The sequence below is a fragment of the Motacilla alba genome, chromosome 1A (assembly GCF_015832195.1).
Source record: "Motacilla alba alba isolate MOTALB_02 chromosome 1A, Motacilla_alba_V1.0_pri, whole genome shotgun sequence".
Classification (NCBI taxonomy): domain Eukaryota; kingdom Metazoa; phylum Chordata; class Aves; order Passeriformes; family Motacillidae; genus Motacilla; species Motacilla alba.
In genome coordinates this window covers 12,798,404-12,810,815 of record NC_052031.1, presented here as the reverse complement: position 1 = coordinate 12,810,815, position 12,412 = coordinate 12,798,404, and the positions used below count along the sequence as shown (strand labels likewise).

General features: G+C 38.2%; 1 protein-coding gene across 2 annotated transcripts in view; it reads left to right on the top strand.

Annotated features, from left to right (window-relative positions):
• RELN (reelin) overlaps positions 1-12,412 on the top strand; it is a 278,635-nt gene that overhangs the window by 110,752 nt on the left and 155,471 nt on the right. For both annotated transcript variants that reach the window (XM_038155700.1, XM_038155699.1), the window contains exons 4-6: positions 2,064-2,134; positions 10,622-10,654; positions 12,236-12,314. In XM_038155700.1, coding sequence (XP_038011628.1) covers positions 2,064-2,134; positions 10,622-10,654; positions 12,236-12,314 — 183 coding nt within the window. The remainder of the gene's footprint in view (positions 1-2,063; positions 2,135-10,621; positions 10,655-12,235; positions 12,315-12,412) is intronic.

Below are 12,412 nucleotides of genomic sequence, written 5' to 3'. Positions count from 1 at the left end.
ACTCAAGCTCTCCTCTGCATGTGGTCTGTGTTCCAAGAGTTTGCTCTTTTCTGCCTCATAAAGGAATGCTCTGGTTGCCATCATTGTTGTGTACATTCTGAATTGTATCCTGGGCTGTTGCATAAACAGCATCGCTGAAGTCCTGGTCCACTGCTAATAAAAGTTTTCTTTCCCACTGTCTGCAAAGAGTCCTCTCTTCCACCCTGACAGCTTGGGGGATAGAACTGTTGTACAAAGTACCTTCTGTACTTAGGTGTGCCTTTTTCTTGTATGTTGAGCCAGGGAAGCTCAATACATGAAATTCCCACACCAAAACACATCTGCAAGACCTGTCCCTTGGTGCTGCATTGGCCACAAAGCTGGCTGTGGGATGCCCTGCCATTTCAGCTGCCAGAGGAAGCCACCATACCCGGTCCTTCTAAAGAAATCTGGGCACATATTTGATTTTGGAGACTGGTCCAATTCTGACTTGCATGACTGAGTACATCTATGTGGGAAATTACAGAAATGTATGTAGAGATCATACAGTTTCATTCATATTCATCACAACAGAGCTTAAATAAATACTTTAATTCATATTTTTAAATGAGTCTTAATGCCTCAGCCCTCTTGCCTTTATGTGCTGGAGCAGTGCATTTGTTTTTGTTTTACTCTGTACTTAGCATGGTCCCTGGTCTTGTCAGCACATATAGAAATGCTAATGTAGAACTATAGCATGAAGTTCTGCTATATTTTATGAAAGTATGGAAAATCCTAAAATTGTCGCAATGGGGGACATGGTAGGGAGTGCAACCAAAACCTCACACTGGTGATGTGATATTGGGACTGTGGCCAAAATACTGTCACTGCCTGGTGAGGCAAGGCTCCAGATTTACTTCTGCCTCTGAAAGTCCAAGATGGAAAAGGCAACCCAGCTCTCCTTCCTCAGGCAGAGGAAGAGGGAGTCTGAAAGCCCTAGGAGCATCAGGTCAGCGTCGTTTTGCATTTCAGGACACACATGTTGGTGTAAATAGAGCTTTCCTACATGTGCAGAAAGCAAAATTGATCCCAGAGAAGCTTTCCTTTACTCCTATTTGTATTCTGACAGTTTGAAGATGAGTTCACCCTGGGCATCCACTGCATCTAAAAAATCTAGTATTAGATATGTTACTTTTATTCTTCTTCCTTTTCAGGGTAACTGGCCTAGTAGCCAAGTAAAATATAATGTATTTTGATTTTCATTTTTGCACCATTCCTTTCTGGTCTTTTCTGACATTTCTCAAACAAGCTAGGCATGATCCATTAGAGAGGGCACACTGCTGGCTGAGGAACTGCACTCATAAAGTAGCTTTCAACATCTTACTGTTCAACTGAGAGGCTGTTTCAAGGACTTCACCTGGATCTATACTGAGCCCATTAATATTAATTACAGAAAGGCTAAAGAACATGTATGAAGAGTGTGCATGAGTCTAGACAGATATTGGAAGAACTTTGGATGAAAGAAATGAGACTTCAGATACAACACTTGAAAATACTGAAAGGTTTTGAAATCTCTGAGATAAAACTGATGTTGTGAAGTGTTGCACTTGGAAAAGAGGGATTAAATGAGCAACTGGAAAGAAAGTAAAACAATTACTGCTAACGTGAGAGCTCTGTAAGAGTAAAACAAATCACATTGCATTATATTTCTACCTGATCATGAGGAAACAGAGTGACAAGGTTTGTGGTACATTACATGTCTTCTAGCTGTGGGTCACTAATGAGAATTAATTATTCTTTAGACAAAACTTTTGAGGCCTCAAATACAGAAACTCTATGTGCAGCTACATATACATGTCAAAGACATCCTTCATTACGTGCCAGTGATTTTGTTACTAACCAAATCATTTTGGTTTAGGAATTTTCTTTTGCTATGCACAAAACGATCATTGCAACTTAGTTTATAAATTTAGAAGAGTACAAAAAGAAGAACACAGAAAGAAAGCAGAATGGGAATTCTGATTTGATTAGTAATGCATAAAGATACACATATACATGTATAAATTAGTTTATATTATTTATTGTTGTCTTTTTTATGTTCACAGGGCTACAGCTACTCATAGGGGCCAAGTTATATTCAAGGATGCCTTAGCACAACAGCTGTGTGAACAGGGAGGTAAGAGTCACCATAATTCTAAAAATATCTGGCAAATGTGGTTTTCCATTGTACCTGCATGTCAGTGTTACTCTTCATGAAAGCTATTCTATAGAAAACCTTGAATCAGGATCTTATTTACATTCTTGAAACTGATTTTCTTTGGCTTCATACTTCCCATTGCCTATCCAGGAATCCCACTTTTTCCTCTCTGCTAAGTGTTGGGGAATATACAAAACTTCAAGTAGCATTATGCACATGCCTGAAATCAGCCTGTATTAGCCAACATTTCTTTGCTGTCAGAACCACGAGCTGAGTTTTAACCCTCACTCTATTAACCTTAGGCAATAAGGCTGCAGCAAAAGCTTTGTTTACTATCCAGCTCACACACGTACATGTCAAAAATCTGCCTTCCCTTTTTGTGAAAGTAGGCCATTGAATTTTTGCCTGTCACACACAACATTTGATCATTTTTATAGCTAAGCAAAATGTTTCACTTATGCAAACTTTAAAAATCTAATTGTTTTCACAGCTTACCCTTTCAATGAATAACCTAAAAAATAAATGTCCTGTTGTCATCTGTTGTCTACAAACAGTACTTTGCTTTGAACCTGCTTCATTGAGACAGTGAGAAGTAGAAAATGTATCCATCATTTTTGGTACAGGAGAGAAAGGAATTTCCATTTATATCAGCAAAATTCCAGTGATATTTCCGTGTGAAAAGAAACAATAAAACATGGGCCAAATGATTTAAAATAAAGAATTTTAAATGGGAAATGTGTTCTCATATTAACACACAAGAGAAAATCCCATAAAACACATCTCTTGGAGGCATTAGAGGTATAAGGTTGGGATTTTTTCCTATGAGTTTGGCAATATGGTTTTTGTAATAAAAAGCTCTTGAACATTATTTCAGGAGCATAACTTGAGTTATTCATATAAGGTATCAATATGCAAATGAGGGAAAAATATTTCAATTTTCAACTTCAATATTCAAGTTTTCACTTTTATTGTAGCTCAATGGAAGTAAGAAGAGGGATTCAGAGAGGTGAAAAAATGTCAGCTAGCAGGCTAGGATGTTGGTTATACTTTGGAGGAAATAGACATATGAGCAGGGAGTGTTATGGTGATCTGGATGGAAAGTGATTGGGCAAGCCACGTTTTTGCTGTGGGGAAGGAAGAACAACTGGAGAAATCAAGAGGAGGTTAATTAAGAAGAAGTTGTGCACCTGTAATGGGAGTGTGGAAGTGTAGTGTTTCAGTGACTGGTGTGTGGGCACCTGGAACAGAAGTGTTGGCAGGATCATCATTTGGGATGCTGAGGAGGATGGGGAGGGTGTCTCACACAGGCTGCTTGCTGGATGGAGTCAAGAGTGGAAAAGTGAATATGCAGAGTAATCAGTGTAAAGTGACAAAAACCAGAACAAAAACAGATTAAATTCTCCAAGGCATAACTGCAGAGTGAGCACACCACAGCCAAAGGCAGTCTGGGGCAGCCAGAACAGGTAAGGAAGGGAGAGGGAAGTGGGAGTCATATTGATGGCAGTAACAAAGAGCTGGCAGTGACCACGATGGTGAAAGCTATGCACAAGCAAGCTGAATGGAAATACATGACTGTCAGTGTCAGAACTGGAAATGTGGTCAAGGAGAATATGGGCAAAGCAACAAGATTTCTCCCTGCTGGAAGAAAATACCTTGGTAAGCAGAGGCAAGCAGATAGATATCCATCTATATCCAGACCTGACAATCCTTCAGACATTCTGCTCACTGAGATTTTAGTGGGAGAGCTGACAAAAGAAATTTTTATTCTTTCACCCTTCTCTGCTTTACAGTTCTACAATTTTGGAGCATAACCTAACCTCAGATCAACATTTTAGCAACACTTATGTTGCTTAGAACAGTAAGTCCTTATGTTACTGTTTGCTGTCCCTGAGTTCACAGGAACTCTGCAGAACAAAGAGAAAATAGAATTTGGGTATTGGTTGTATTCAGAGTACAAAGGATGCTGAGATGTCCCCCTGGCTGCTCAGCTGTGACAATCCCTTTGCTGCCTCCTTCTCCCATCCAGCTACTGACAGCCATGTCCTGCACCAGCTCCCTGAAAGGGCCTTCAGCTTCCCTACCCTGCCACAGTCTCCCTTATAACTTTTTTTGTTTCCCATGATTTTCCCAGCAATTCTCTTTGTTTTATACACGGTCACTTCAGAGACATCCCTAAAGTGTGTGTTGTTACTGCACCTCTGCAACCCTTGGATTTGGCTTAGGCAAAGATCACCCAGAGGTGCTGTCCTGTGAGCAGTGGACAGGGTGTGACAACTGTAGCAGTGATCAGATTTCCCTGCAATACTGATGTGCAAGATTCTCAGTTTTTCTCTTGGCTCTTGTCCCACATTTTTATCCTCACCATGGCTTCTCCCCCCTTGGTTTCCGAGCTCAGACACAGTTTCCTTGACTTGGATATTCAACCACTGCATTGCCCATTACCCTTGCTCCCACCCCTTCCAGGCTCTCCTCTGCATTTTTGTTCTTATTTCTTCAGCACAGTGTGCATTGCATTAATCTCTAACCACTGCATGCTATTGTCATCCTTATACTATTAGAATTAATTTTCCTATTCAAAGAAAAGAGGCTTTCTTTGAAGTAGACCTTACTTCATTTATTCCGTTTTCATCAACACCACTCATGTAAACAAAGGATTCTTTCAGGAAGAATTAGTGAATTTATTTAGATGCAAATATCATATTAATATATATGCAAAACAGCAAGGTAGATTGACATAAATGAGGTTTTATAGTCTGTTTCTAGCCCTAAACATTACTATACTTAAATCATGCACTGAATGATGTGACATATTAAATAAAGAAAAATAAAACCACAGGGCAAATTTGTAGATTTATTACAGGACATCTTCTTAATAAGTATGTTCATTAGAGGTGGTAGCAGACTTCCTAATGCCTAGTAAAAAGGAAATACATGAAGCTGTGAAAGTAGCAAGGAATCTCAAAAATCATGTTTACTGTGCTTGTCCACCCTCAGATGTATTAATAAATCCTGATAGAGTTAATGGAATGTGTGCAGTAAAAGAGAAGTGATTTTTTGGATTTTGAAGAGAATTAGAGGATGATAAAGGGTAGTGCTAAGTGATGGCAATGCCGTATGTATAATGTAAATGTACTAAGAAAGGATGCCATAGGGAAAGACACCAAAGAAAGTAAAATAATTGCTTAAAAAGCTCTGTGTTCAGAATATAATACATATTTTAGGAAGCTAGGGAGAGCTGATGTTTGAGAGCTGATGAAAGCTTTAAATTTTATGAGAATTGTACTGAAGAAAGGAGACATAAAAATTATCATAGAAAAAGTTAATCTAGAACAAACAGGAAAAACTCAAACAAAAATAAAAAACTATATAAGAGATTCTAGAAAAGGCAGCTGTCTTGTCAATGCTTATAAGGATAAATAAGGATCATAATGACACTGATTATATTCTTTCCAGTAAAAATATATTTAATAAACCATATATTTAACTGATTGTAATAGTTAAATAAATGAAAAATTAGGTAAGCTTAGTATTGTGATTCATATTTATTTCTGAGAATATCCTGAGAATTGGCCTAGACTCTCTTTTATTTGAGAACTTTTGCCTGAATGTGCAAGACCTTTTAGGTGTATTTTGTACCTTGTAAAATTTAGGAACACTCTGAAAAAAAAAAGCAAACCAAATTTCAGGATCTCAGGCTTGTATTTTACAAGCTCTCAGAGCAGTATTTTACAGAGCAGAGGACTGGAGTGTAGAGCTGGTGCAAAGCTCCTCAGTTCAGATGTCAGCAAGAATAACACAGCCCTGGGGCAACTCACTGGCTCACCCTAGGGGATGCTCAGCCTCTATCATTCAACAGCAACTTTGTTTACCAGCAGAGAGAAAGTATTGGAGGGAGTCTAAATAAAAGCATTCATTTCTCTTTTTATCTTCATCTGGCTGCTAATGACAAGGAGATTAGACTTCATAAGCTGCAAACCAGAAGATACCTCTCTCCACACCTCATTTGTCATGAGTTGATGAGCAACAGCTGATGGCCCCTGTAGAACTCTGAGCATGGTGTTTGTCTGGGAGCATGCAGGCATTTATGTTACTGTAATTCATTTTCCCCTTATATTAAAACCCCCACAAAGTTCAGGGTTCTGAGAAAAAAAAATTGTATATTTTTAGTGGGTTTTAAGAATACTTTCTTATGCTGGATTTTCTACCTATACCTATACACATTCTTGACCCCAGAACTCTATGGAATATCACTGTCAATAGTACAAGTGGATGTTTCTGTGTTTAATTTGCCTTATGCTTGCTCTTTTTATCTGAATGGGGACTAATGTTACTTAACAGTTGACTATTACCATGTTTAATGATTTTGTTTCTTATTTTTTCACTGACAAGACCACCAAAAAATTGTTTCTTTCCTCCTCACATTCCAGTTTCTAGAAGATGACATTCCCTTCCCACTTCTTTAATATTTCCCTCCCTTCCAGTTTAACCAAAAAAAGGGGCATATTTAAATTGGCTTAACCTTTCAGCAGCCTTATTTCATCCACAGAAAAATTTAACCTTTTACTCCAAAACATTCCTCCATTCTCCCTCATCCCATTGACACAGAGCCTCCACAATGTACCCATTGACTTTTGAATTCCCCATTAGCTTCCTCAAGATTCTCATGCTTTCAGTTTGACTGTGGCCTTTCTCTCTCTGAATCACTTTGTATTGCATCCTTTCTTCTCTGCTTTTCCTTGCCAAAGGGACTGTCTTGTAAGACAAGGCAAGCACTTTACGTTTCCTTACATTTCCTCATATTGTATTTGCTGATACCTCTTAGATTGTGACCTCAGTTGAGCTCTACTTCCATTCTTTGCTCAGTACAATTCATCTCTTGTAAAGCTCTGTATATACCCAGAGTGCTGGTTAAAAATCAAATAATAAATTCATTTACTTTATTTTTTAAAAAGGTACGACATTCTCATTCGAGCTAAGATGCATTTTGGAGCCACACAAACACTGGTTTTAAATTTAAAACCATCCAACCATGTGCCTAAGGAACATTTAACAAAGTGAATAATGGTTTAAAATATAAACTGAGATGGTCTTTCTTTTCCCCTCTCAGTCAGAAGTACTGTATAATTCCTTTTAAATTATAAATCTATATCTTTGCACTGTATAGCTACTCTGCACTGTATAATTTCTTTTATCTTTGTCATATTGTACAAAAAAACCTTCATTTGACTTGAGCCACACTGTATGGCTTATGGACAAATCCATGTTATTTTAAAGTAAGTAGTTCTATAAATTAAATAGAGAGGCAGATCTAAAAATATTTTAAAATAACTACTATTTTTACAACTAATATTTTAAAGAAATTACTATTACTTTTGTGTTATGTTTTGAATTTCTATTATTTGTGGGCCTTAAATACAACACTTGAAGACCATCACAGTGCTGTTTTGCAATGAAATATAGAATGTAATACAAAAATTATTTATAGAGAGAATAAAGTCTATGTTTATCACTCATTAAATGGTACCTTCAAAGTCTTTTGTCATATTCAGCTCAGGAATTTGAATTACAATCAGAATACCGGAGGCAAAAATTCTTGGGCTTCTTAGATCCTGAAAAGATTTAGGAAACCTCTCCCCAGCATAAAATCTGTACTTGTAACAACAACTTTTTTGTCTAACATGTAATGTTTGCTTAGTTCCACCTCTAATTTTTAAATGATTGATCAGTAGCAGCAGTATGCACCTGCGCCATTTCCTTCCTTTCATTCTATTGGTAAACAGTTTTGTTGTGCAACCTACTATGCATTTGGTGAAGGGCCATTTCAGGAAAAAATCTCAGATCCCAGGGCTGTATTTTTTAATCACATAAACAGCCAGTTGTATTAAATAATGGTGAAGTCAAAAGGGTTTGCAAATGTAAAGATGCCAAGTGTGTGCTATACCTGTTCTGTGTCTTTTTGCTGAATGCTGAAATTTTGCATAACAGCTTCAGGAAGTGTCATTCATGACTGTGTGTACCCCTGGCTGGAGCCCTTTCCACACAAAGCCTCTTTCAAAGAGCCATGACAAACAACCTAGGATGAATGATAACACAGCCCTTCCTTCTCATTTGGAGGTCAGAACTGCTCTCCTTGGAGGTGTTCTCCTCCAGCTGAGTTGCTTTCAAAGGCCAATGAAATTTGCTTGGGCAACTGGTGAGTCTGCCCAGGATGTGCCCTGGTACGACCACACTCCTCGTAGGTGAGCACTGGCACGATGGCTCTCAGCCACCCCTGTGTTCACAGCAGATCACCCCTCAGTAATGCTCTGGAACTACTGAGAAGGGGGTATTCAGAACATCAGGGACAGAGATTTTATTTTAAACCTAGCCTCTTGGAACAGGGGTATTACAGGAGTTCTGCAAATCCCATGCCATAATGTGCTTCTTTTCCTGCAGGGAAAATACAGAACAGTTTGGGTTGCTCAACCTGGGAAATAATTTAGTTAGTCCAGTTTGATTCATTTCTTTGCGCAAATAATTTTTAAAAGGTTTCCGGTGAAATTTATACATTCCCATGGAGAAAAACAATACCTGGGGCTGCAAGGGACAAATGCAGTCTTTTTCACTGTAGGATTCACCAGTGCACTCCAGCACTATTCTGGAGACAGTGCCAAGCTTAACATGCAATAGCTGTATTTCTCTAGATTTTGTACCAGCATGATGAGAGGTCTTGGCCATTGCTAGAGTCATTATTGGCATTTTTGCTAGGGAAGACAAAGCAGCATGGGTGAATTTCTCATATAAAAATGGAGCAAGTTAGCCACGAAAATGAAAAAAATATTTCAGATTTCTGAAACAACAACAGACTCTTAAGAAGGTCTTTTCTCTCAGCTGCAGTAAAGTTTTCCATGGTGGTTTGCAGTTTGATTTGCATGTACAAATGTGTGTGTGCGTGTATATACAGCCATAAGGTTAGGGGAGAGATGTATATACACACAAAAATGTATATATTTATATGGTTAGTGCATGGTGTAAAACGTGCCACTCCTCTAATTGGTAAGGCTGTTAAATGGAAGTTTTCTGTCTAAGGTAAATCCAGGTTGCTTGCCATAATTTTCTGGTCTGCAGATACCTCATTTGTTGACTGCTCAGTCTTCTTTATCACCTACTTCTCCATGAAATGTTGCAGTTTCACTACAGAATGGCATGCCTCCTTGCAAACCCAATATTTAAGGACTAAGCAGGAAGAGAAAAACAACATTTTGGAGATTAGTATTGGACTTTCTATTCAGATGACTATGTATGAGAGCTCTACACAGATTGCTCCATTCATTTTTATGTTTATTTTTAATCTATTTTTAATTTGTCAGATGTTATGACAGAAATTGCAGTAATTCAGTATTTCATTGCAAATATGCTGAAGAAATCAGGAGTGCTGCTACAATTTAGGTCAGTGCCCAACAAAAAACCACAGAATCATCAAATGAATCCTGGCTTCAAAAATTCTCTTTTTGTGGTGGTTCTATTTTACCAAAGTCCAAAAGACAGCTGGAAATACAGATCCATGGCTGAGGTACTGATGGACAAACAGGTAGCTGCTTCCCAGGAACCTCATTATATGCACCCCTTTGGCCTTCATGAAAGAGGTGTAACCTACTTTGAATTTAAGATCCAGCAAGGCTATGGCAGTGGTAGCTGCCATGGGGTATCTAACACCCTGTGTAGCCAGTTTCTAGACTGCCCCATGTATTTTTATGTAGCTGTGCCCTTTCAGATACAGTCTGGTTCCATTTGTATAATGCTACACCAAGACTCCTGTTGCAAAGTGTTGGTAGAAGGTTACTCAACAAACTTGTGCCATTTCATGTGCCCCCCCCTGCAGTGTCTTTACAACATTCTGGTGTTTCTTGGGAGGCAGAGACCTACTGGGGAATTGAACAGCATTGCCTGCAAAAACATGCTTTGTATAAATATTTGATATTGTGATTTGCAGAGTTAATCTGATACTTGTTGCCCTAGCAATATTTGGACTACTTCCCCCAATAATATGCCCAGTAAAATGTTGTTCAGTGCAGTATAAAAGATCAAAGTATGCAATTTTTTGCCCCTCCTAATCTATTTCTGTTATTGAGCCTAATTTCCACTGTCATTGTCAACCCTTGAGCTATTGAAACTTCATCCAAATTATTTTTAACAATATCTCATCATTCTAGACTTGAATTGATCTTTTTAACCTTACTGTAAAACCAATACTGACTTTCATTTATTTCAATGCTTATTTTAATTAAGAGAACAATTATTTTTGTTTTGCTATTATATTTTTGTAACTTTTGGGGTCTATCACTTTTTCCCAATTAAACTATGGGGATAGCTGATTTGAGAGAATATATACTGTACAATTTGTTTTAAGCTGAATTGATATTTAATGGTGCAGTTGAGCCCTCTCGATGGAAAGTATTCATGCACTGTGTATCTTGTTTTCCACAGCCCCGACAGAAGCTCCCTTACATCCTCACCTAGGTAGGTGATTTTTCATTCTTACTACTTAAACTCAGAATTATTGACTTCATTATAATAAAAAAATCTGTAAAGTCACATTAAACTAAGTCTGAGGAATTCAAATAAAAATGAGATTCATATAAAATTGAATGAATTATATCTAATTCTGATTAGTTGTTTTTTCATTGTGATTTTTATAGCTCTTTATTGTCTTTGACTCCTTGCAGTGTGAGTATATCCTGCTGCAGACCTTTTGGTCCTAGTTATGATTTAGAGCATCTGTTTGCAAGAGAGCCAGGACTGGAGCACCCCTGCTATGAAAACAGGCTGGAAGAGTTGGGATTGTTCTGCCTGGAGAAGGAAAGACTTCAGCAAGACATTAGACCCCCCTTAAAGGGGCTGCAAGAAAGCTGGAGAGGACTTTTTTTCAAGGGCTTGTAGTAATAGAACAAGGGTAAATAAAGGGCTTTAAAATGAAAGCGAGCAGGTTTAGATTAGCTGTCCAGAAGAAAATCTTTACTGTGAGGGTGGTCAGACACTGGATTAGGTTTCCAGAGAACCTGTGGATGCCCCATCCCTGGAAGTGTTCAAGGCCAGGTTGGATGTGATTTTGAACACTGGTATAGTGGGAGGTGTCCCTGCCCTTGCCAGAGGTGTCAGAATTAGATGATCTTTAAGGTCCTTTTCAACCCAAACCATTCTCTGATTCTATGCCCCATAACCTTCAGTGTGGGACAGCACCTCACACCAGGGCAGGGTCACTGTGAGGCAGGTTTTGTGCCAGTGCACCTCCAAGGCACTGCTGCTCCCTGCATCCACCAACCCTTGTGCTGCAATTTGATTTGTCCAGGACAGATTCTGGCATTCCTCCTCAGTTTAAATAGCAGGAGACAGTTACTTCATTCATTTAGTGGAAGTATTTGGAGAGAAGGATCTGTCTAACACAATCACGGGTGCCAAAGTGTTGGGATTTTGAGTGAGTTTATTGGTCATCATACATAAATGAAACAGTAAATCTAGGTAGAATATTGGAGTCCAAAGTTTGCAGTGGTGAGAAATATTTGCATAACATACCTCACAGCTTATGTTCATTAGATAAGTTGACCTTTACTGACAGGTCTGCTGATAGCAGCAGAGAAATTCCAATGAGCTCATGGATTTTTGCTTATGAGTTGCCAAAATTTATCCTGTGACTGTAAGATCTGTAATACACTCATTAGGACTTCTCATCCATTCTGGTGCCCATGTTTGCAGAATCTGGATTTGGAAGGATTTTTTCCTAAACATTCAGAAAACCAACAAATCAGAACAAAACTTCTTAAAGGATTTAGTGTGTATTTGATGACTCCATCTTTCCATAGCCATCACACTTTCATGACGGGGGCACTTTTTAATTTTTCGTAGTACTATGATCCAAAGTAAGGAAAAAGCCCTGTAACTAAGAAAACCCTGGCTTTTATAAGTAGCTTAACCTAAAAAGCAAATTTTTGTAACTCTAAAATGCATTTTACAACGCATTTCTTTAGGCAAGGCAACACTGAGAAAGCATGGTATGATTGCACTGGTTGTTTTTTTTTTATATACTGCTTTGTTTTTTTGCAGCTGAAATGCACAGTGACAGCATTATCCTTCGAGATGACTTTGACTCTTACCATCAGCAAGAATTGAATCCTACCATGTGGTGAGTTTCTGCACTCCTTTATATGCATTTGAGCAAATGAAAACATTATATTTATTGAATGAAATGAAGTATAAACTAAAGTATGGGTTTGCTTCATT